At 44.0% G+C, this 23,352-nt stretch overlaps 1 protein-coding gene across 5 annotated transcripts in view; it reads right to left on the reverse strand.

The window, feature by feature from the left end:
* Window positions 1-23,352, reverse strand: part of Tdrd1 (tudor domain containing 1) — a 39,526-nt gene that overhangs the window by 10,781 nt on the left and 5,393 nt on the right. For 4 of the 5 annotated variants that reach the window (XM_048424119.3, XM_085694137.2, XM_048424117.3 and 1 more), the window contains exons 3-19: window positions 23,227-23,285; window positions 19,444-19,588; window positions 17,794-17,899; window positions 17,096-17,159; window positions 16,149-16,256; window positions 15,781-15,963; window positions 15,190-15,333; window positions 14,507-14,675; window positions 13,459-13,545; window positions 10,256-10,423; window positions 10,067-10,174; window positions 8,756-8,926; window positions 7,525-7,767; window positions 7,031-7,168; window positions 4,267-4,377; window positions 3,551-3,721; window positions 1,143-1,415 (exon numbers count right to left, since the gene is read on the reverse strand). In XM_048424119.3, coding sequence (XP_048280076.3) covers window positions 1,143-1,415; window positions 3,551-3,721; window positions 4,267-4,377; window positions 7,031-7,168; window positions 7,525-7,767; window positions 8,756-8,926; window positions 10,067-10,174; window positions 10,256-10,423; window positions 13,459-13,545; window positions 14,507-14,675; window positions 15,190-15,333; window positions 15,781-15,963; window positions 16,149-16,256; window positions 17,096-17,159; window positions 17,794-17,899; window positions 19,444-19,588; window positions 23,227-23,285 — 2,448 coding nt within the window. The remainder of the gene's footprint in view (window positions 1-1,142; window positions 1,416-3,550; window positions 3,722-4,266; window positions 4,378-7,030; window positions 7,169-7,524; window positions 7,768-8,755; window positions 8,927-10,066; window positions 10,175-10,255; window positions 10,424-13,458; window positions 13,546-14,506; window positions 14,676-15,189; window positions 15,334-15,780; window positions 15,964-16,148; window positions 16,257-17,095; window positions 17,160-17,793; window positions 17,900-19,443; window positions 19,589-23,226; window positions 23,286-23,352) is intronic. The other variant, XM_087907744.1, reaches the window with a different exon arrangement.

The raw sequence follows: 23,352 nt of genomic DNA on the forward strand, positions 1-23,352 counted from the left end.
TTAAGATCCTTAGTAGTTGAGTGAATGAAAATTCAAACTGTTTTAAGGAGACACTTGACCAGTCAGAACACTAACAAGAGGGTGTAAATTTAGTTGGGGGAAGCAGGAGGCACTGGAGAGGGGAGGGGAGAGATAGAAATGATGCTAATATAGTACTAATGCAGGAAATTTTCAAAAATTAAGTAAAAAAGCAAATTTAAGATTATTTTGAAATCTTAAAGAAAACAAAGAACAACAGTTCCTGGTGAGCATGTGGGAAGGCGCGCTTACTGTGGCAGAGCAGAAACTGAGCCAGCACTATGGACATCTGCTTGGAGACGCTTCAGACGCTCACACTAGTGCTGCTGCCCTCAGCTCGGCACTATCCAGAGGATGCCCGCCACGGCAGCACTGTCAGACCCACCCTGATGCCCACAACAGACATGGGCTCTGCCTAGATGGTCACCAACAGTTGGATGACACATAAAATTTGGTAACACACAATGGGATTTTATTTAACTATAGAGAAAAGTGATATCATGTGTATGTGGACATACACGTACATATGTTACACACATGAAACAGGGACTGTGTGAGGAGGAACAGGTCGAAAGAGGGGAGAACGAGGGAAGGTTCCAGGAAGAACACACCACCGCCACCACACTTTCTCTCATACGCAGAATCTAGACTTAACCATAAGCAAACACACAGCAGAAGAGAGGCCAGGTAGGGTGGTGCACACCTTTAATCCCAGCACTTAGGAGGCAGAGGCAGTCAGATCTCTGTGAATTCCAAGACCAGCCTGGTCTACATAGTAAGTTCTGGACAGTCAGAGCTACACAGTGAGAACATGTCTAGAGCTCATAACTGTCTGTAACTTGTTCCAGGGCTTCTGACACAATCATACAGACATACATGCAGGCAAAACACCAATGAACATAAAATAAAACCAAATTATGCATTAAAGAGAAAAGAGAAAGCAGAAGAGGAATGAAGTGTGAAAGGAAACAATGGCGAGAGATGGGGGAGCATAGGGTGCACAAGTCAGAGCAAGGTACAATGAGATGGGCGAAAATCTCAGTGAAACCTATTGTATGCGAAAGCATTAAAGAGCAATGCAAACCCTAACACAAATTTAGATCCAGATGGATTAATGGCATCACCTGGTATCCCCTGGGTGTCCGTCTGGTCATGTTTGTTAGCAAATCTGCAAACCAATGATTCCTTCCGTGGTGAATCACATTTTAAAACCAAATGTTCTGTGATGAGAATGTCACTAATTATTTTGGGATAAGGAGTGGAAAGGTCGGTGAGTTCAACTCCCAACCCCTTCTCAGTGATTTCTACAACTCTGGCTTGGAGTTTGAGCCCCACAACGCATGCTTGAAATCTTGCTGTAGCTTCTTTTGTCCAGTGTTTGTTTTGGGGCTGTATATCTAGGAATTAAGAACAAGAACATTAAAGAAAATCCTATGAATGAGGTGAGCTTATGGCAGGCAGGATTGTACTCTTACATTCAATCAGAAATTCTCAAAATTTACACAGATGTGGTTAAAAAAGAGCAATTTACATCTTTGAAACCCAAGTCAGACACTGTATCTAACACAGAGTTAGGATCTCAGGTCAGCTCTCCCCAGCGAGATCCGTGACTGCCATCACTGTCTGAGAGGACAGCACAACAATGTGACAGTGACAAGTTGTCAGCTGGTGATGGCCTGCTCACTTTTATTCTGAGTCAGGGACACACTAACTCGCACAGGTTCATCTTGGAAGTCCTGGGTCACTGGCTTTCATTCTCATCCTTTCTCTAGGCGTGACTTCTAGGCGTGAAAGTGCACCTCAGACTACTCACGGCACTTGCTGAAACACAGATTGAGGGTTCACACCCGACCGTCTCACTCAGGTCCAGGCTGGGGACTATAAATCAGAATTTTTGAAACAAGTTCCCTTGTTTGATGATGTTGGTCTATGGGCTACATTTTTAAAAATAGACTGGCATCAAACATGGGGATTAAGAATAATCTGAGCTCTATAAGATTGCTCCCAGGTAAAATGCTTGTCACACAAGCACTTTTGAATTTGAACAATTGAATTTGATTCTCAGTTCTCAAAATGGAAGGAGAGAACTGAATCCCAAAAGTTGTCCTTTTATTTCCACATGCATGCCAATGATGTGTACATGCCTGTATAAACACATTATATACATGTGTGCACACATGATAGTAAAATCTCTAACAAGAATAGCAACCTAAAGCATACCCACTGCACAGTATTAACAGAGTGACATCATGTGTCCCCTCACAGAAGAACAGTCACTAAGACAGATGGACAAAAGAAAGACCTAAAAACATCTGTGTTCCCCAACATGGCCACACGCTTGTTAAGGGTTTGGCATTACCTTCCACAGATGCAGCCAGTGGTGATGCACATCTATAATTTCAGCACTCAGGAGGCAGAGGCAGGCAGATCTCTGAGTTCAAGGTCAGTGTGACCTACGGAGTGAGTTTCAGAACAAGGCTACACAGAGAACCCCTGTCTCAAAGCAACACATACAGCAACTACTTCCACAAAAATTGGGGTTTTAAAGCCAGAGTCTTGTGCTTAGCTTGGAATCTCTGGACCCAAGCACTCATCCTGATGCTGAGCAGCTGGCACTGCTGTTCACGACTCTGCCAGGCTGCTCCCATGACTTGCAAATGCAAACAGAAAACATACCTGCAAGCACATACACACTCCTTTCAATGTTTGCTTGCATGGTGGCAACAGTGCATGCATGATGCAAACAGTGGGGAGGCAAGGGCAAGAAGGGTCAGTAGTTCCAGGTCCTAACTACACAGAGACTGTGTCTCTACACAGAGACCGGGTCTCAACAACAACAAAAAAGACAACAACAACAACAACAAAATGCACTCAAGAAGAAAGCATTTATATAGCAATTATTATAGGCACATTGCCGTGTCCTGCTAATTCTTTGAGACTATTTTTTCCAGATAGGAAAATGGATGTGCAGTTTAAAGAATTGGCCTGGCCTTCTCAGCAGGGCTGGGTCCAGAGCCCTTCTGTGCACTGCAATGCTGCCATGGACTGCCACGCACTTTCTTCACATGCTCCACAGGCACTGGTATTCCTACTCACGTGTTTCGGCACCACATCTCAACAGCAGCGGGCTGACAGCAGACACCTAGTCACAACTTCAGTCCCACACCTTGTCCCATTGCTAACCCACCATCACCCTGACATGGGTGGTGACCACCCATCCTCTACGGCTGGCTCTGCAAGTGATGGGCTGTCAGTAGCAGTCCTGAAATGAGTTTCCTTGCAGCTGGACCAGGCTGCTTTAGACTAAATCACTAGAGGTAAACGCCAGAATGTCCCACACAACCCTTCAAGACAGTCCTGTCAGTTTTCACTCCCAGAACCAGGGAAAAGTTTCTAGACATCATACTGAATATTTTGGCCAAAACATTAAGTTTCCACATGCTGCAGCATGAGGTGGGCTTTTCTGGCTCTCTTGAAAGGTCAGAGTAGCCTTACACAAAGTTGGCTCTCCAAGAAAGGAGCCGACACCTACCTACGAGCCAGCACTGTGTCCCCTGAAAGGGAAGCAGTAACAACTGTGGTGAGATCGCCTGGAGTTGGTCTCTGGTAACTTCCTCAACGTTGCCATAATCCACAAAGCGCACTCTGACATTCCCACTCGGTAAGATCTCCTTGACCAGGGCCCGGTACCAGTTGCCATCACCTGGAAGCAGCAGAGTTTCTGACATTTCCTTTCTCTGATACTCAGTCTCCTCTCAGAAAAAAGTGCTTGCTACAACAAAGCTGGTGAGTATGTTTACTTCTATAGATTATAGCTTTTCTCCAAAATCCCTAGATTGAAAATTCACAGGATTCACATTCAGAATATCCACCAAGACTTTCTATAGCACTGCACCTGACACACATTCACATTCTACCCAATAATCAGGGAAGTAGGAAACGGTTCTGACATTCTTACTGCTCAGGGGTCCAATGCTTTGGCTGTAATTTGGTAACACAACAAATGATAAAAGCCTTGTCATGTGGTAAATGGCTTTTTGCACCTGACAATTCAAGTGTGGAAGGATGTAGGGATAAGGCAAGACTTCATCACTGAAGACTCCTTACAAAAAGGCATCTTATGAAGTTCCCTAATTTTGATTATGAAAACATGTGCTTAAATACAGGGAAAAAAGCATGCATCAGAACAAGGTCTAAATGTTAGGAACCAAAAGGTCTGCACAGTCACTGAACCCAACCCTAACTTACCTGTGAAAAATGCACAGCAAGGCCGTCCTACCTCTGCCTTGAAGCCATTTGGCAGCTTCTGTGCACAATATTCTGCTAAGGATTTATTCAAATCATTGAGTTTCTTTAAAGCTGAAAAAAACAATACACAGAATGTAATGTTAAACAGATTTTCTTCAATATCAGAGAACATCTTCACCATGAAAATCTCAAGTACATCCCCAAACAACTAGTAACTACAAGAAATGCTGGCCCTTTCACAAAAATGTCTAAACCAATACAAATCTTAATAACCTGGAAACCAGTGACTTCTGGGACACAATGATACAGCTTGGCAGCACCACCCCTGTGTCAGTGTACAAGCTTTGGGTACAGACAAGAAGACTTACGCAAACCCATAGTTAATAATGTCCCAGAAATGTAAACATAATTATTAAATGCACAGAGCACAGTTAGTGGGCATCCACAGAGGTCTGATGGAAGTTCTGTAAGGAAACAATGCAGTGCAATCCACTGAGAGAAAGGTCAGAGTGTCTCGAATGCAGCACCATAGAGAACCACAGTAGCCAACAGTCACCTAGTGGGGAGCAGATGGCAAAGCAAAGAACCAGTAGGGTGAATCGGTGTGGAGAACAAGAAAGACACAAAGAGCTTTAGCATCTACAGGAAATGTACCCAATGGCCATGAAAGCCAGGGACAAGCAAATTCCTCTGGATTATGGCAAAGGCGTCTCAGAAACAGATATTCTAGTCAGGAAGAGCCTTCTCCTTTCAAGTAAGCAAGGACGTGCAGCTGGGGACAGATGGAGCAGCACTCGAGGGCACTGGTGTCTCTTGGCTACCTTCCTAAAGGATGTGTGAAGTCTCAAAAGCACACTCACCCATTAACCTATCACCGTGATTGTAATTTGTTCCAAGAATATGTTTTCAGGGCTGGAAAGATGGCTCAGTGGTTAAGAGTACCAGTTGTGCTTGCAGAGGCCCCAAGTTTAGTTCACAGCACCCACACTGTAGTTCACAACTATCTGTGTAACTCCAGTTGCCTCTTGTGGCCCATGCAGGCACAGAATGCATACGGTCCGCACACATATAGGCAGGCAAACACCCACAAATGTTTTAAAAAAGAGCAGTGTCTAGTAAAATCAGAACATAAGGACTGTAACCTCTATTTATCAATCCCTTTAAGCTAGGATAAAACACACAAATGCAAACAATGTAGCCACGTAAAATAATAGAGCCAAGACAGAAGCATTATCCTGGACCATATCTTAGGGCAAGAAAAGGTCACCTGCTGGAAACCTACACAACCCAGCGCTGCTCTCCCGGGCTCACCACACAGAAGCTCAGAAAAGGACGCGGAGAACACCCACACCTGGTCTATGCAAACACCCAGTCTGTAACTACGAACAGAGAGACTTGTGAACTGGCAGCTCAGATACTGAGGAAAGCAGAGTACAAATGATGTGCAGAGAAGGAGCACACATCGACACATCAGGCTGCTTCTGCACAGAACTGCAGCCGTGACAAGAGGGATGGGGGTCGTTTTCCACTACACACCCTGTTACTCCTGAGTTTTATGCTATATGCTTGGAAGTTCACCTATGAAAATAAATAAAAAAGCAATTTAAAGTTTTAATTTTTAGATTTATTTTTATTTTATATACATGAGTGTTCTGCCTGCATGGACATACACCATGTGACTGCCTGGTGCCAGTGGTGGTCAGGAGAGGGTATCATATTCCCATTCCCTGGAACTGAGTCTCAGATGGCTGTAAGCTGCTATATGGGTGCTATAAGAACCGAACCTGGGTCCTCTGCAGAAGCTGTCAAGTGTCTCAACCACCAAGCCATTTCTCTAGCACCCTGAATTTTGTTCTATATGAAATAGCAACCATCTCCCAGATGATTCTAAATGAAGAAATTATGTATATCACAACCTGAGGCAGACAAAGACTGAGATATCTAGTCTAACAGACTAATTTGGCAGAAAAAAAACTACTGGAATTTAAACTGAAAAGTAAACTCAGTGATGAACAGAAAACACAAAGGATGAGGATGTGGGGTTACTAGAAACCTCCAAGTGACAGCTGTCAGATTTACGGGAAACTGATTCAAGCTGAAGAGATGGGGACTGGGGCCGCAGAGACACAGGATGACTCGGCGCAGACGCACTGAGCGGAGCCGAGTGCTCACACTGCCATCCCTGCATAGGCGGTCAACTGCCGCAAAACAAAACGGAATCAGAAACTGATGTACACTCATACAGTGGAATATTATGCAACCAAAAACCAAGTTCCAAGGAACAATGTAAAGAAACAGTGACCAAGGCAAAGCTAAAAAATACATATATGGCTTTGTTTCATGTTGAGGTTCAAAACCAGAAAAAAAGCAATCTATGCAGGACCCCACTTCTTTCTGAACGAGAAAAAATGCATAAGAACAGGAAGAAAAATGCAAGAAACTTCCAGGATACTGGCCAACATTTTCTTTCTTTGCTGATGAGCTACCTACCAGGCTGACCTGTGACCTTTACATTGCACTCCTATTACAGCATTTGGTCCTATGAGCGTAACCGTCAATGGCCAACAATAATGTTCAGAGACATGCTATGAAATCTAGAGTGGCCTACCACCCAGAGTAGGAGCTGTCGGAGAGCGTGAAAGCAAACTGAGTGGAAGCACACCGGCGTTCCTGCTTAGAAAGAGCGTTGACATCATGCATGAGTGCATGGCCCAAGTCACCCATCACACGCTGGAGAGAGCATAGACAACAAGAACCCCCTTACCATCGTCCTTGAGAAAGTGGCAGTAAAACTCTCCAGGGCTGTACATCACACAGACCACCACATCCACAGTTTCATCCACGGTGAACTCAACCCACGTCCACTCCAATGACTCAACTGTTTCCTCTCTGGCCAAGGGAACTGTGAAAAGAACTGAACACTTTGCAATACAAGGAGACATAGTTGGGATGTGGGAGCTGTCATAGAGCTGTGGAAGAATCTGGAAAAGCTCCATTTCCACTGACATTTGGTGAATTTATAGGAAGGTGAACCCTAAAATTCAGGACTGCAATTAACCTTATTGCTTGAGGGACCACCCCACGTTTCTGACTAACCAAATTTTCAGCACAAATCTCTGGTTACACATCTGGAGGCATTCATGTGACTGCTTATCTGAGAAGGCACTCAAACATCGGTTCTCCTGAAATCCCAGCCAGTGAACTCAGAGCTGTGGCATCCAGCCTGGGTACTGTTTGCTGGGCAGTCAGCCTACTTACCGCTGGCTGTGAGCACGCCGCTGGTTTTGTCTGCCACCATCTCCTTTTCCTCAACAGCAAAGCCTGAATCTATGAGAGCTTTAGAAGCGCTAAGGTGAGGTACCACAGACTTGTCTATGAGCTCCACCAGTGACCTGGTCCCCAGCATGTCCACCACTCTCACGGTGACCATCTTGTTCTGTACAATCTTTTTCATGAAACAAATAGCTTCTGGAGTCCAAATTCCTAATGATGGCTTCACTCCTAACCAATAATTGTTAAAGGGATGTTAAAATAATTATAAAACAGTACTTTTACATTTAGCTTCATTTCCTCAAAGTTAAACAAATCTATGTGAAACACTGGAACCACAATGTGCCATCTGAACAGCAAGATTTTATAAACATGAAAAACAGAATTAAAAATTCTTCTGTACCTCAATGTAAAAAAAATTCCATCCACAGAAAATGTATAGAAAGTTAAGTCTACAGAGAAAGCAAAACTAACTAACTGTGCCTGGGAAACATGAGCCCTTGGGGTATAATGCAAACGTCCTCAGACAGATCCTGGTTATCAGGATACAATCCAGCTAAGTTTACTAAAAAATAAACAAACCTACACAATTTTATACCTCAAACAAGGATTCCTAAAGAATCCAAATTACAGCTCAATAAAGCAATTAAGGTAATCACAAAGGTATAAAACACCTCAGAAAAAAATACTGATCTTACACATTAACATGTGAGGGTTTTTTGTTGTTGTTGTTGTTGTATTGTGTGTTTCAATACAAAGCAACACTGGAAGGTATTCATAAATGAATAATTCAAAACTAAAGCTGAGTAAGTGCCTCCCCTCCCTCTCCCCACCCCAGCCTGTTAATGAAGCACACTGGACTGACTGAACCTGCTCAGTGGGAAGTGCCGCAGAGGTGTTTCTTGAGCACAGACGAGGCAGGGTTCACCCCTCCTGCTTCTCTGAGGAGTGCACAAGTGAACTCAACCCTTTCCATGGAGCAGGAGACAGTTTGTCCCACAGACACAACAAGACACCTTAGCATGACCTGGGGGAACACACCCTCTGGAGAAAGCCCTGATCCTAGGGACAAGCACCTGTGCAGTGATAGCTACGCTTGTGACCTCGGTTCTTGCTGCTCTAACGAACAGGCCTCCCTGTCACAAGCGCCTTTTCACATTTCCATTTTCATTTTTAAGTTTTAATATTTAAATAACAGGAAGACCACAACATTTCATACCTGCCAGAACACAATTTAGGGCTTGCATCGGCAAGTCCAACAACTTTGGAATTATGGGACAAAGTCTTTTCAAACTAAGAATTTCAAAGTTTCCATAATCAACATAGCCAACCAGGACAGATTCTTCAGAAGCATAGGCCAGAACTGAGGCGCGGTACCACTGGTCATCCTCTGAAACAAGAGAGAGTCATCTCAGACACACCACAGCCGGCACAAGTGCTCCCTAACTAGAGATGGCCTCATATACATTCTGCTGTGATAGCAAGCGCTCAAGACAGGTGCTCACTGAACACCGCATCTCTGCTCACCAGAACCAAAGCATTCCCAAAGCGGGGCTACTGCGGTCAGCTTACTAATCGCATTGCTTTTTCCTGTAATCAAACACCCGATAAAACAATCTAAGGGAGGAAAGATGGATGTGCTCATGGTATCAGAGGTGTCAGTCCCATCATGGCTGGGCAGGAGGAGCTGGTCAGCTCATACCCTTGTGTGAAATCCATAGAAGCTGACAATGGAGGTTAACATCATGCTACTGCTTATAATATCATTATGGATTTATATCATTTGTTTCTACAACAGCTAATATATAGCTCCGAGGAGAGAGAACATGTTTCCACCATGTGAATTCCCAAGGCACATCGATTATTTGCTACAGCGTCAAATAAGGCCACTCCTAGAATACTTGTGGCAGGACGAGTTAAATGGACTCCAAGTGAATGGATGACCAGTGGTGTCCCCACTCTTACTGTGCAGTGAGCCAGCTGGGCTGCCTTTAAAGAGTAATACAACAGGGCAGTGGTGGTGCAGGCCTTTAATCTCAGCACTTGGGAGGCAAAGGCAGTTGGAGTTCAAGGCCAGCCTGGTTTACAGAGCGAGTTCCAGGAAGGCTCCAAAGCTACAGAGAAACCCTGTCTCGAAAAACCAAAAAGAAAGAAAAGAGTAACAGAACCCAGCTTCTACAAAGTAAAACTTGTAGAGCTACAAAGGTCAGGAGAGCGCGAGGCCTCCAGGCCCTCTTCTGCTTCACAAAAAGGAGAGTGGGAGGTTCTATATCCGATGTTCGTGTAAGCTGAACTGTAAGTACAAACAGTAAGTACAAAAAAAAAAGTTAAAAAAATTACTTTACCACCCGAGGCTGTTGATGTAAACTCTCTGCCCTTCCATGTACCAACAGCACACTGCTTTGATCGAGCTTGACTGGGCATACTTAGGAACATAACTGGTGCATAGTAAAGCTCGAGCCCAAGTGTGGCATTTGGTGTGAATCAAAGATTTTGATTTTACTCAGCTATATGTAAAACACGCCCTTACCTGAGAACTGAGCACAACACACATCCCCGATGGTTGGATAAAAATCAGAGCGTGGTGTCACTTGACCACAGTACTCGCTGAGGGATTCCTGCAGCTCTGCAAGCTTGTCTGTGGACACAAATCACATCTTAGACACAGGAATGCGGGTGGTGAATGATGGTGGCGGCACCAACTAGGAAACTGACTCACGGCCGCTCTGCAGCTGCTGGCAGAAGAAGTCCTCCGGTGTCTGGATGTGCGCGACCACTCCACAGAACTCGTCACCCACACTCAGGCTCAGCACTTTGGGGATCAGGGCGTTTCTGTCTATTATGGTCTTACTCTCAGGAGTCACTCTTTCAATGTCCTCAGGAGCACCTTGCCAGAAAGCAGAAAGATGCATTCTGGACCACAGAGGGAATCAAAGTAGTAACAAAGTAACAAGAACGCCAAAAACATTTGAGTTACTTTAAAAGAAAGACTGAGTATGGTGCAAAGATTGAGTGACAGCAGCCCTGGGTGAGGATGGAAGCAAGCACTCCGTGGTGGGCCTTCAGTTTCTGTGTCACCAAAAATTGAAAGCATCTGAAAAAGGAAAACCACGGCATAAAAAAATCAGATCTAATTAAAGGGTTCTCTAGTAAAATATTAAGAATCTAAGGAGCTCAAGGAAATAGAATTTAGAGTCAGTTCTATCACAAGGTCTCAAAGAGACAGAGCAGAACAAACTTTGGAGTGAAATGGAACCCCACAGAACACCGCTTGTTACAATATTCTGAATTTTGTTAAAATTATGCTTTAATGTGCATTAGTCAGTTCAAATGAGGAACAAGTGACATAAACACCGCACGGTGGGGGCCCAGAGCTGACGTCAGAGACTGAAGTAGCAGGAGCTTTGAACACCATGAAAACTACTCAGGAAGAACAACAGAGCAGGCAGCCTACAAAACTCTCATATTCTCAAGGGCTGGACAGAGTCAAGACAAAGACATCATGACAGCAACATATCAGATTCTGCAAGACAAACCAAGACAACGGTACTGATCAGAAGAAACCCGAGGTCGGTCTCACTGTTAACTCAGGTGTGCAAATCAGCAGATGACAAGTTTGCAGAATGAACGCCACCAAAGACCTGTCAGGTCCTATGCTGATAGCTCCAGAGTAGAGGAGCCTGCCATCTCAGACTAACTTCCACAATGTAGTGTAAAAGATTCTTGAAATGAGGTCAAAATTCCTCTGAAATGGATAGTTTCCCCAAACCCTAGCCAAGGTAAATGCAGTGATCTCAAATGTAATAAAGTAAACATTAAAAATATTTTATATGCTTCAGAAAAGTCAAAATATAAATGAAGACTTGGACAAAAAAACTCAATAGTAAAAAAATAAACTAACTGTTGTTGCACAGAAGAGATGAAGATTTGCCAGTTTTGGGGGAGTTCCATGACCTTTGGCATCTGCTGCCCCACATGTGAACAGGCGGGGTGAGTGATCACAATGACTGTAATGCTCCCCTTCAGCTACCTGTCAAGGGCTCCTGTGAGCTCCCAAAGCACAGGCTAAAAAGCCTCCAGTGTGGATCTGACACGAAAGCAGCTGTGAAGGAGCTAATTAGGGAATCTCTACTCTCAGGTCCTGCAGGCAGGTGAGTCCGTCATGAGACTGTACGGTAAGTCTTCAACAGGAGCGCAGAGACACTGCAGCGGGGACTAACACCAGTGTCTCTGGACGGACAGCGAGAGAGTGTTTAGTTAGAGTCTCTACTGCTGGGAGGAGACATCATGGCCACAGCAACTCTTACAAAGGATTTAACAGGGGGCTTGCTTACAGTTTCAGAGTGTCAGTTCATTATCATCATAGCAGGGGAATAGGGAACCGTGGTGGCACTCACAGCACTACAGAAGCAGCAGAGAGTTACACTCTGACCCACGGGCAGAGAGAGAGAGAGAGAGAGAGAGAGAGAGAGAGAGAGAGAGAGAGAGAGAGCGCGAGCGAGCGAGCCTAGGCTGGCATGGGCTTTTGGAGCTTCAAAGTCTGTCTCCAGTCACACTTCAAGGCTACACCTTCTTTTCCTTCTACTCTTTTCAAATGGTGCCACTCCCTGTGAGTTTGCATTCACATAGATGAGCCTGTGGGGATCATTCTTACTCAGAGCACCACAGCACGGTATAAAGGTCCAGGCCCAGCGCAGCTTGAGGTCCTCAGCATGTTTAGCAATCTTCTACCCTTTCTCTTTCCTCTTCCAGCAGGGCATTGCTCCACATTGCAGTGGGATGGGGCCCATGCAGCACAGCTGAGACTGAGCCCCTCTTGCTCACACTCTAAGATGAGCTCCTTCTCCTGCACCTTTTCTTGACGGTCAAGTTTAGTCACACCTCACTTTCAGTTTTTCAGACCCAACCATGTCCATTTAAATTGATGCCTTTTACAAATGTGCTCTTTATTTCTTAGAGATGACCGTAAGGGAAGAAACATGGATGAAGGGACACACAAAGGTGTAGGAGAAAAACCAGTAAGAACTGGCAACTAAGTAGACAAAGGTACAGGACAGGAAGAGGAGGGTGACAGAGCTCAGGGTGGTTCAGTCTGGGTTATGTCTGCATCCAAAGCAAGTGCCAAATGAGCAAAGAGAAAGAGAAGTAGACCAGAAAAGCTATGCTTATGAACAAGTCATGAAAAATGCTCATAGTAAATTTAATTCTCTTGTCAAATTTGATGTAAACATGCACATATACAGCTAATAAGTAAAAACTAAAATCTTAGGAAATAGTATCCTACTACAATAGAATTTCAGAGATCTCTTGATTATTAGTAAAAACTCAGACCAGGAATCAAATCAAAACTAAGGCAGTATGAGCTAAAATGTCATCAACCTACAGTGCCACCTTAGAGCCATTAAGACTCATCTAGGACAGACTCAGGACAGGAGGAAAGACTGAGACCAGACGATGTGTTTCTAAGAGAACTACCCTAACATGACATTTATGGAATGGTCCCAATGATGCTACCACCAAGCCTGCCAGAAGATGAGAAGGACACTGCCGGGGTGGAGGGCACGGGGAAGACACTGCTGGGGGGAGGGACGGGGAGGACACTGCTGGGAGGAGGGACGGGGAGGGCACTGCCGGGGGAGGGATGGGGAGGACGCTGCGGGGGGGAGGGATGGGGAGGACACTGCGGGGGGGAGGGATGGGGAGGACACTGCTGGGGGGGAGGGATGGGGAGGACACTGCGGGGGGGGAGGGATGGGGAGGACGCTGCGGGGGGGGGGAGGGATGGGGAGGGCGCTGCGGGGGGGAGGGATGGGGAGGACGCTGCGGGGGGGAGGGATGGGGAGGACACTGCGGGGGGGAGGGATGGGGAGGACACTGCGGGGGGCACGGGGAGGACACTGCTGGAGTCACTTGTATACTCACTTGGGTCCACACTTTGCTTCTCAGAGTTGTGCACATCCGGTTTTACACCATATCCCATTTCCACAAGCACGTGGTTCAGATGTTTTCCTAAAGGTGATGAAGAAGATACACCTCCACTGAGACACTGTCCAAAGCGTCACAGGCAAAGGGAAGGTATGAGACAAGTCAGCCATGGATCTCAGGTCTCCTAACCCTCACACAGGCTTTGCGTCACCAGGCCAATTGTTACAGGCAAAAACACTCAGAAAAGCAGTTCATAAACTGAAACAAGAATTCCCAATCACTTGAGCAAAAATTTCATGAAAAGATTTATCTTCGAAAGTCTGAATGATAAGAAAGTCAGCTATTAGCTCAGAAGCACATTGAAATTAAATTCATTTTTGTCCATGACAAAACATGAAAGGCACAATATTTTAAGACCAAAGCATATCAGCCAACACTGACAGGGACTTACACCCCCAAAGCTGAAGTCACAGCATGGCATACACATGTCTAAGGAACAAAAAGATTATATACTAGATTTCAACAGACAAGCTCCTGCTCTCCTCAGTCACATGCACGATCCCTGCTGAGAGCACAGAGAGACAACACCTTCGAAACCAAGGCAGAGAGAATTAAAGTAGGAGGAGTCACTGGTCAAACAGATAAACCACCAAGAAGGGCAGGACTACAGAACGCATGCACTCTGCAACTCAGAACGAAGTCCTAACATCATACATGTCTGTGAGGGCATGCCAAGAAAATGCATGGGGGATGAGAAGACTCAAAGCCACTCATTAATTTCTTCCCATGAAGGTGTAAAGTCATTAGCAGACATTATAATGACTATATTAAAAGACTAATAGCATAGTTACCCCATGTTAGCCCAAGCCTGGCTTGCTAAACCATCTAATTCCACAGAGGTTTGACAGACTGCTAAAACAGGTCCCTTTTTCATCACACTGGGAATAACTTGAGAGACGTTACTGGGCCTCTTGTCCATGTTTCTGCTGCTTCTCTCAGAGACAGATGGGAACTGACTAGCATGAAAGACAGACTTATCTCCTACCTGAACTTTCTAGAACGACCTCGACGGCATAGGTGGGCCCCTCTTCCAGCACGTCCGCGACCCTGACCGAGCAGTACTGTCCCAGCAGCAGGGCCCTGACAGCTGTGGTGCAGGCCTCGCCCCACTCACCCTTGGCCGGGAGGACACCTGCCACACAGCACTTTATGGCCTGAAAGATTTTGTGCAAATTACTCAAAGGATCAATATTTTAAAATGAAATTTTCTAATTAATTATTTAGAGAGTTTTTAAAAGAATTTATTTCATGCCAAAAAAGAATCATCAAAAGCCTTCAATACTAATCAGGTAAACCATCTGAACGGTGGTTAATTTGACCCCTTTAATGCCTCTACTGATAATGCTAACTGTTGGTAACTGATGCTTCAGAAATAGATATAACAAAAAATTACATTTATTATATATCAGTTCTGCCTTCTTTCCAATAATATATAGAACAAAAATGATGGATTTTATAGAGCTGATAAGATGTGCCTGTAAAAGTTACATAAGAGATGCTGCTCAGAGAAGGACAACAGAAGAATCCAGCTATAGGGTACTCATCCACAGAGTCAGAGTCAGGACAGTGGGCAGGGTGACACAGAATCAGCAGCAAATGCTGCATCCATGGCAACACAGTGACTGCTCCCTGGGGATGAGGAGAGGAATTTACAAAGAGGAAACTCACAGAAGGCGGAAATAAGGCAATGCTCTTGCTTAGCTGGTGAATCCTGTCCATGGGAATTACTTCTTCATTTCCATAATCAATGTAGAAGACTTGTGCCTTCTTCTGGAACTCATCAACACCTCGTATTACTGCTCTGTTCCAGGTCTGCAAGGGAAAGAGGCAGCATTCAGCTTTAAAACCCAGTTTTACATCCTGATCTAAGAAGCCATCAACCTAGAGAGCAGGTAAGCAAAAAGGTTTCTGTTTCCAACCTCTGTAGGCATTCAAAAACTCAACATCCTTCAAGGAGATATCCCTAAAATGATCTAATTAGGACAACTCAGAGTTGTTCTAGCCCAGAGGACTGTCACACACACCTCAGCTCCACACAGAGGTGCAGCTGGGAAGGCCAGCAGACAGTGCAGTCACTTGGGAATGACGCAGCAGAGGCTGCTGGGCCAGTCCAGGGAGGAGTGAGACTAGAGTGACCCAAGTCTGCCCCTAGCTCGCTCTTGTAGCTTTAATAGCTTTAGTCTTCATGAAGTGGCCTCAACAAGGTTTCCTTGTTGAAGCTGAAGCACCCTGTTAAAAATTCAATCCATCAGTGGTTACCTGATCAACCGTGTACTTGGCAACACAAACTTCCCCCTCAACAGGAAGATAACCATCTTCAGGCACCATATCTGCATATGTCTCCTTCAAACTTGCAGACAGTTGGCTCATGTATTCTAAAACCTCCGAAGAATACAACTGGACATAAAAGTTACTTGGGTGCTTGAATTCAGTAACTGTGCCCTTTCAAAGACAGAAAAAAAAACACCAAAACAATTTCCTTCAATTTTATACCTAAGATAGAGAAAAGCAGTGCACAGTGTGCTTAGTTACGCTACAGACCAGACGTTAACAGCAAACAAGGAATGAAACCCACAAGTTCTTTAGATCTCTCTCCATGTAAACAAAACAAAAAAACACAAAAGTACCTTTATTTCCATGGTTTTCTTGAGTTGCAGACTTCTCAAATCAGAAAACATCACTCTCTCAGCACCAGCAGTCATTTCTTTACTAATTCCCAGGGGACAATCACCCTGCTTGGAGAAAGCACACAAGGCTGTGCCACACAAGCGTAACTGCCAATGGCACGGTGTCCACCAACCCTTCCTCCTGTGAGTATGAATAAGCAGTGCAGGCACTGGGGAGGCCACCAGCAACTCCACAGAGCCACCTTCCACATTCACAACACATGAATGATAACCTTCAGGTAGTTACACAGCAACATTTAAGAATATTTATTCCAGTTTTTGAAATAGACTCACTCCACAATGCAGGCTGGCCTTAGCTAACCTGGAACGCAAAGCTATCTTCCTGCCCCAGTCTCTCGAGTGCTGAGTTTGCAGGCATGAGCCACTATATCTGGTAATGTTTAAAAGTTAAAATGTTTACCTGTTATATTTTGAAATTGCTGTAAAAATTTTTTCAGTAGAAGGTAGCAGCAGCTACAGAGAGATGAGAATTCTCTATGAATATGAATAGGACACAATGGTAGTAAAATGCTGTGGTCCAGATAGTTCCCTAAATGAAGGAGAGCTAACAACACAGGAGAGACGGGACTAGAACGCAAGACCCATAGATGGGGAACCTAAGCTGCTGGGGCCATAAAGCACGGACTCTGCAGTCATCCTCATTCTATACAGGAACAGGACTGTCTGAAGAACATTTGGGGGAAAGGCTAGAAATAAACAATCCTCAAGAGCCCCAAGCAGCTACGTCATCCCACTCCACCTCACCACTCCTGGGTATGGAATTAATGGGGTTTTGTTTTGTTTAGAAATAAATACAGGCATGATGTAGAAGTTCAAAGTATCTTAGCTTGCTAAGTCTTCTTCATAGAGGAGGGTTATTTAAAATTTAATGACAAAAAATATCCTACCTCATTTTTCACTTCAGTGGTCTTTGTTTCAAATGGTGATTTATTATCTTCCAGCTTGAGCAAACTGAAATAAGACAGCTGATTAATATATACCATTCAAAGAAAGGGGTCACAAATCTCAATTTCGTTAAAATTCTCAATCAACAAATTTAGGAGGTCCAAAGCTTGCAGAAAGTGATGCTGATAGCAGAAAGCAGCAGACCTGAGATGCCCAGGAAAAGCTCCACCATGGGTGTGTGCACCGCATCTCCTCTAAAGACCCCAAATGTTCCGGGTCCTTGTCTGTAACATGCACACAGTCCTTGCATCCTGCAGAGACTGCTGTGTAAACTCGGCCACACCTCATGAGGCACTGTGAGGCTGTAACACTACTATCCAGGAACACACACGACAAGTAGGTGCTGTGAAATTCTACCCATTAGAAATCTACTCGAGGGGCTGGGGAGTCGGTTGAGTGGTTAAGTGCACTTGTTCTTGCAAAGGACCCAGGTTCAATTCACAGCACCCAAATGGAAATTTACTACTACCTCACACATCAGACGCACATGTGGTGTACAAACAAACACGCAAAATAATAAAATGAATTCAAAATAAAAAATTCATTGAGGTTCTAAACCTTGCTAAGCACTAGCTAGTGCTTCAGACTTACAAGCAGGGCTGGCAGGAGGTTGTGAAATACCACCATGCACATAGCTCACCTCTGCTGCACCGGTCTGCAGACGGTGCTGTGGGAAGACCAGTCCCTCCTCTGGCAGGCTGTGGAGCAGTAGTACGTCTGCTTGCACTGGGAACACCTCAGCGACCCTGAAAGGCACAGTCTGTCTCAGTTAAAGAGTGTGCCTGCAGAGACACCTCAGTGGTGATGATGAGCAATGACTGCTCTTCCAAGGACCCAGGTTTGATTCCCTTCATCCACATGGTGGTAGCTTACAGCCATCTACATAACTCCAGTTCCAGGGGATATACTGCCCTCTTCTGGTGTCCTCAGGAAACATGTGTACATGGAAAGCAGACACTTAAAAGGCAAAATGCCCACACACAAAATAAAAACCAATCCCTTTTTAAAATGAAAGAAATACACATAAAACACCGATGAGCTGAGGCTGGTCAGGCATTACAATGATAATCACCAAGAAAGACCATGCAGACCCTGGGCTGCTCAGGTCAGGCCTTGGGAGGCATTTTCAGACTCTCAAATGCAGAAAGAACAAGGGTGAAAGTGAGCGCAGGCTCAGGCTGGAGCTGCGAACATCCCCAGGAGAGCCTGGAACACACACTGCAAAATGAGAGATGGAGGCACAGGGCTGCAGGAGGACATGGTAGGTACGGGAAATGATTTCTCATTTGAATTAAAAACAAAATGGGGAAGTGTCACACAGGGGACACAGGGACACTTCTGAAATAAAATCCTACCAGCCCCCAGGTGGAAGTAAACAATCTAAAATTAAAAAACAAAAAGATCTCAAATGCTTCAACTCTAAAAATTAAAAAAATTAAAAAGCTAAATTTCCAAGTAGCCAGTAAGCTTATGGAAAAGTTGTCAGGTCCTGAGAAGACTACAGACCAGAACAAGGAGCCACACTGCCCACCACAGGGGAGGCTTTCGCTAGGCCAACACCACCACTGACAAAGACACAGGGTGAGCAGAACTCACGGCCACGGAAGTGACCTAGGAAATGCTCTGCGGTTCCTCTACCTTTGACTCACATCTTCTACTCCCAGGAGGAGACTCAGAGGCCTCCACAGCCTGGGGCAAAGGGGCTGAGAGCTCTGCTCACCAGAACCAAAAGCTAGACCTGAGTACAACATCTCTTACCAGGAAGAGACAACCTGTCAAAACTCCACATTCTATATGGCAAAGGTGTACAGGCATCTGTTCATCATAGCAAATAAACTGTAAAACACCATGACCACCATGAGACAGTCATACAATTACTGCTTCTCAACAAACACAAATAATTGGGACATAGATTAATTTAGCCATTCTAAATGAAATAAAACGTAAACAAATGGGCCTATGGCTGTGCAATTCTATTATGCGACAGTGTGCGGCACGATTGTCTGGGTGGGGTTAGAATGATGGGAAGGGACAAGAGCAGGTTCTAAGACTATAGAGATATCTCTGTCTTAAGATGTATGTCTGCATTTCATGACATGTAATCTTCATTTGAAATCATAAAATAGCTGAGTGAGAAAGCAGGAAGAATAGGAAGGAGTAAGAGCAACAGGCCACTGGAGAGGAATGGGGATACATTACACACACCATTTACAGTCAGTGTGTTCAATGCTCACCACAAGAGAGCATACAGAAAGACCATCCCGTAGGCATCAAAAGCAAGCTTGCTTACCAAACAGGCCGCAGCGGTGGCAGGTGGTTGACCGAAGGGGCGGTCCTAAAGAGCTGAAGAGCGCTGCGTTACTTACAGACAAGGCATTCTCAAATGACTTGTGGGATTTTTTTGGTTTTTCAGAAGACACATTATTGCTGGGCTTCTATGAAGAACAAAGAACAGCAAGGTTAGAATGTCTCTTCAGCATCACATGTGGGACTGCCTTGCTGCGAACAGTGTAGGTAAGACTTTCACACAACGGAAACCCTAAACTTAGCATAAAATCAAGCACAGAGTCAACTCTGAAAGGAAGCACAGACAACACTAACTATGTTCAACTGGTAAAATGACACCCCCCCCAGTGTGTAGAAATAATATAGAATTTACACTAACCATGAGGAAAGCTATTCAGAGGTATGTACCAATCAAAACAATGTTATGAAGCATTCAATTCACCTACAAGAATCTAAGGGAAACATGGATGGCAGAAGATAAACTTTCAATATGTGTAAATGGATAAATGAGACGTCACTGAAATATATCTTGTATGGGAAATTCAAGTAGTAGAAAGATGGAATATTACCTCATGACTATAAATTAACAGAGGCCAGGGGACAATGTATTACTATCAGATAAAAGATTACATTACAAAAGAGATAATTTCCACAGAGGACGGATATGACCAAATGGTCAATCCACAAGACAACCTCACATACCCTAGGTTTGTAAGGGGTCAACAGCAGAGTCCTACAATATGAAGTAAAACTGAGAAGAGAAAGGCAGTCAGTGAGATTTAAATGTTCTCTCTCAACAACTGATGGACTAGACAGAAAAACAGCAAGAATCGGAACTCAGCACAACATCAGTCAACAGGCCCTGCCCTAGATGCACATTTCACCATGGAACCAACAAGAACAGACATGTGTTCTCTTCGAGTGCTAAGCGAACACTAGTAGCAAGCCTGAAACCTACTTTAAATCAAACTACAACTTAAGAACGAGGGATGGGACACAGCTCAATAGTGTGTGTCTTCTGCACACACATTCATGAGAGCCAGCTTCCTTCCATCTCCAGCACAGGAAAAGGGGCACGGAGCTAAGAAAGGATGGCTGAACAGAAGCCACACAAGTGGCTGGGAACAAGTACTCAAAAGGTAGTTAAGTTTATCATGCCAGACACTTGGACACTCAAAAACACTCTTAATAATGTGTGGGTCTCAGAGGACAAGTTAAGGCATACTCGACAGAAAAATACAAGTTATTGTAAGTTATGGGACACTATGAAGCTCCACTGAGAGAAAAACCGAGAGCAAAAGCCCCAAGTCAACAACCTGATGTCTCCACGTAAGACAATAAAGTGAAAGACAACTGGACTACACACCCTGCAAGCATCGCACAGCTAATCCTGGGCAGACTGGACTCAGCACACATCAACATTGATTACAGAAGTAACGGCCAATTTTAAACATTTATAAACCAAGAACATGAAGTAATTTGAACAGCGTTATAAATATTAAGAAAATTCTATCACCGTTTTAAGACCTCCAAAAGAAATGACAAAATCCAGGCTAATTTCACTAGGGAATTCTATCAAATATTTCAGTAACAAAAATAATGTACAGCTTCATTTTGAGAAAACATAAGCGAATACCTTTCTTTTTTACCAAGGTCAATATTTCACTGGTATCAACCAAAGAGTAAAAAGTTAATATTCTGTAACCACAGGTTACAATATCTTAATTGTAGTAAGGAGGCCACTAGTTAGTTCCTGGCCGCTTAGCCTCGAAATAATCACACAGAAATTGTATTTTTTTAAAATCACTGCTTGGCCCATTAGCTCTAGCTTCTTGTTGGCTAACTCTTACATCTTAATTTAACCCATCTCCATTAATATGTCCATCACCTACCAGCAAAGTTTCAGCACGGCTTTTCTCTGACTCTACCCTTCTTTCTCCCAGCATTCAGCATAGTTTCCCCCACCTAGCTCTGTTCCCCTATAGCTCTGCTATAGGTTCAAAACAGTTCCTTTATTTATCAATGGTAATCACAGCATACAGAGGGAAATCCCACATCAAGAGATTAATGTAATCCACAAAAATAACAGACTAAAATATCTGTCACTGTATTGATCACTACATGTAGGATCAATGCATTTGATTCCTAGAATAGACGACTTCAGCAAAGACAAGATGAAGTAGAAAGCTGTCATTTCTGCTTCTTAGCAATGAGCTTAAGAACAAATAAATACAATGATTCAAACATTCCTCAGCATAAATCTAACTCAAGAAAGAAGCTGAAACCTGCAAAGCAAAAGAAATCAAAGACTACAAATGGACACACACATCTGTGGATCAGAAGACTCAGGACAGAAAATGTGTCTAACTCCATCAGATGACACATTTGATGCTATCTGGTCAAATCAGAGCAGTATTACTTTGTAGATATGAGAACGAGAGTATTATAATCAGTCTAGTTAAAGGCAAAGAAACTTAGAATCTTGAAAAGCAAAATAAAGTTGAGGTATCAATGCAATTTCAGGACTTATCTGGCTATGTGACCATGGTCCAGCAGGAGAACAGAGAACAAGTGGAAAGCAATGAAGAACACAGATTCTCTATGGCATCTGTAACTTCAAGAATATCCTCAACTGACTTGACTAACTTGCAGACAACCAAGAAAAGCTAGCCTTCCCACGAACAGGACCCTGGACAACAGAACACCTCCAAACAAGACAGAGAGACCACAACCCAAGCTCCTTATTCAAAACTGAGTCAAAAGGGATTAAAATATAAAACCATGAAACATTCTCAAGAGGAACATGCCTAAGTTATCTAGAGAAGCAAAGAATTTGCACTCAACACACACACTTGGATTCTGAAGCATAAAAACAATTTTCAAAACTTAAGTTAAAAAAAATAAATGATCCAAATAGAAAAAGGACAAAAGACAAACATTTCTCCAATGGATATTGTATATCAATGACTTTTCATCAGATATAATACTAAAAATCCAGCCCAACCTCCAAGAACTTACCCAGAGACATAAAAACCTGTAGTATAATTCTCTGGAGAAAACATCCTCAGAGTGACTATAGAACTCGGATAGCCAGGGCTGAAGGAGGGGCAGGTAATGTGGGATTCCCCTCTGTATGCTGTGAATACCATTGGTTAATAAAGAAACTGCTTTGAGCCTATAGCAGAGCAGGGCAGAAAGAGCTAGGCAGTGGGGGAGGGGAGAGGGGCAGACTAAAGGGAATGCTTGAAGAAAGAAGGCACAGTAAGAGAGAGGTTCTGTCCAACGGGGCCGAACACAACTTTACCCGGTAAGCCACAGCCACATGGCCATACACAGATCACTAGAAATGGGTTAAGATGTAAGAGTTAGCCAATAAGAAGTTAGAGCTAATGGGCCAAGCAGTGATTTAATTAATACAATTTCTATGTTGTATTTCTGTTCTGGGTGGCCAGGATGAACAAAAAGCCTTCTACAACAGGCGGGGCCTCCGGAGGCCACCACAGAAAGGCATGTAAGGGGCCCTGCAATGATAGCAATGGTGTCTCAGTGCAGGCTGTGACCCTGGGGGTCAGCAGATAAAGGTTACACAGAACCTCACTCTAACTCTAACTCCTGCCTGTATGTGAATCTACAGTGACCTGGAAAAAGAAAGAAAAGAAAAAGGAATTTTCCCTAAGAAAGGTTCTAGGTTAGAGAAAAGCAAACTTGACCTTGAACCCTAAGGAAAAAACAAATGACTCTTTAGTAGTACAGTCCAAAAATGTCAGGATGGAAAAAAGAAACTTACAGTTTTTACTTGCTTGGGTGGTGAACTGTTTCCAAGACTTAATGGTGACACTGAGTTCCCTAGGAGAGGGAGAACACAATTCCCAGTAAATGTCAAATAGTTTTCACTTCTGATCATGTGAAACAG

The sequence above is a fragment of the Myodes glareolus genome, chromosome 7, assembly GCF_982192425.1.
Source record: "Myodes glareolus chromosome 7, mMyoGla1.1, whole genome shotgun sequence".
Classification (NCBI taxonomy): domain Eukaryota; kingdom Metazoa; phylum Chordata; class Mammalia; order Rodentia; family Cricetidae; genus Myodes; species Myodes glareolus.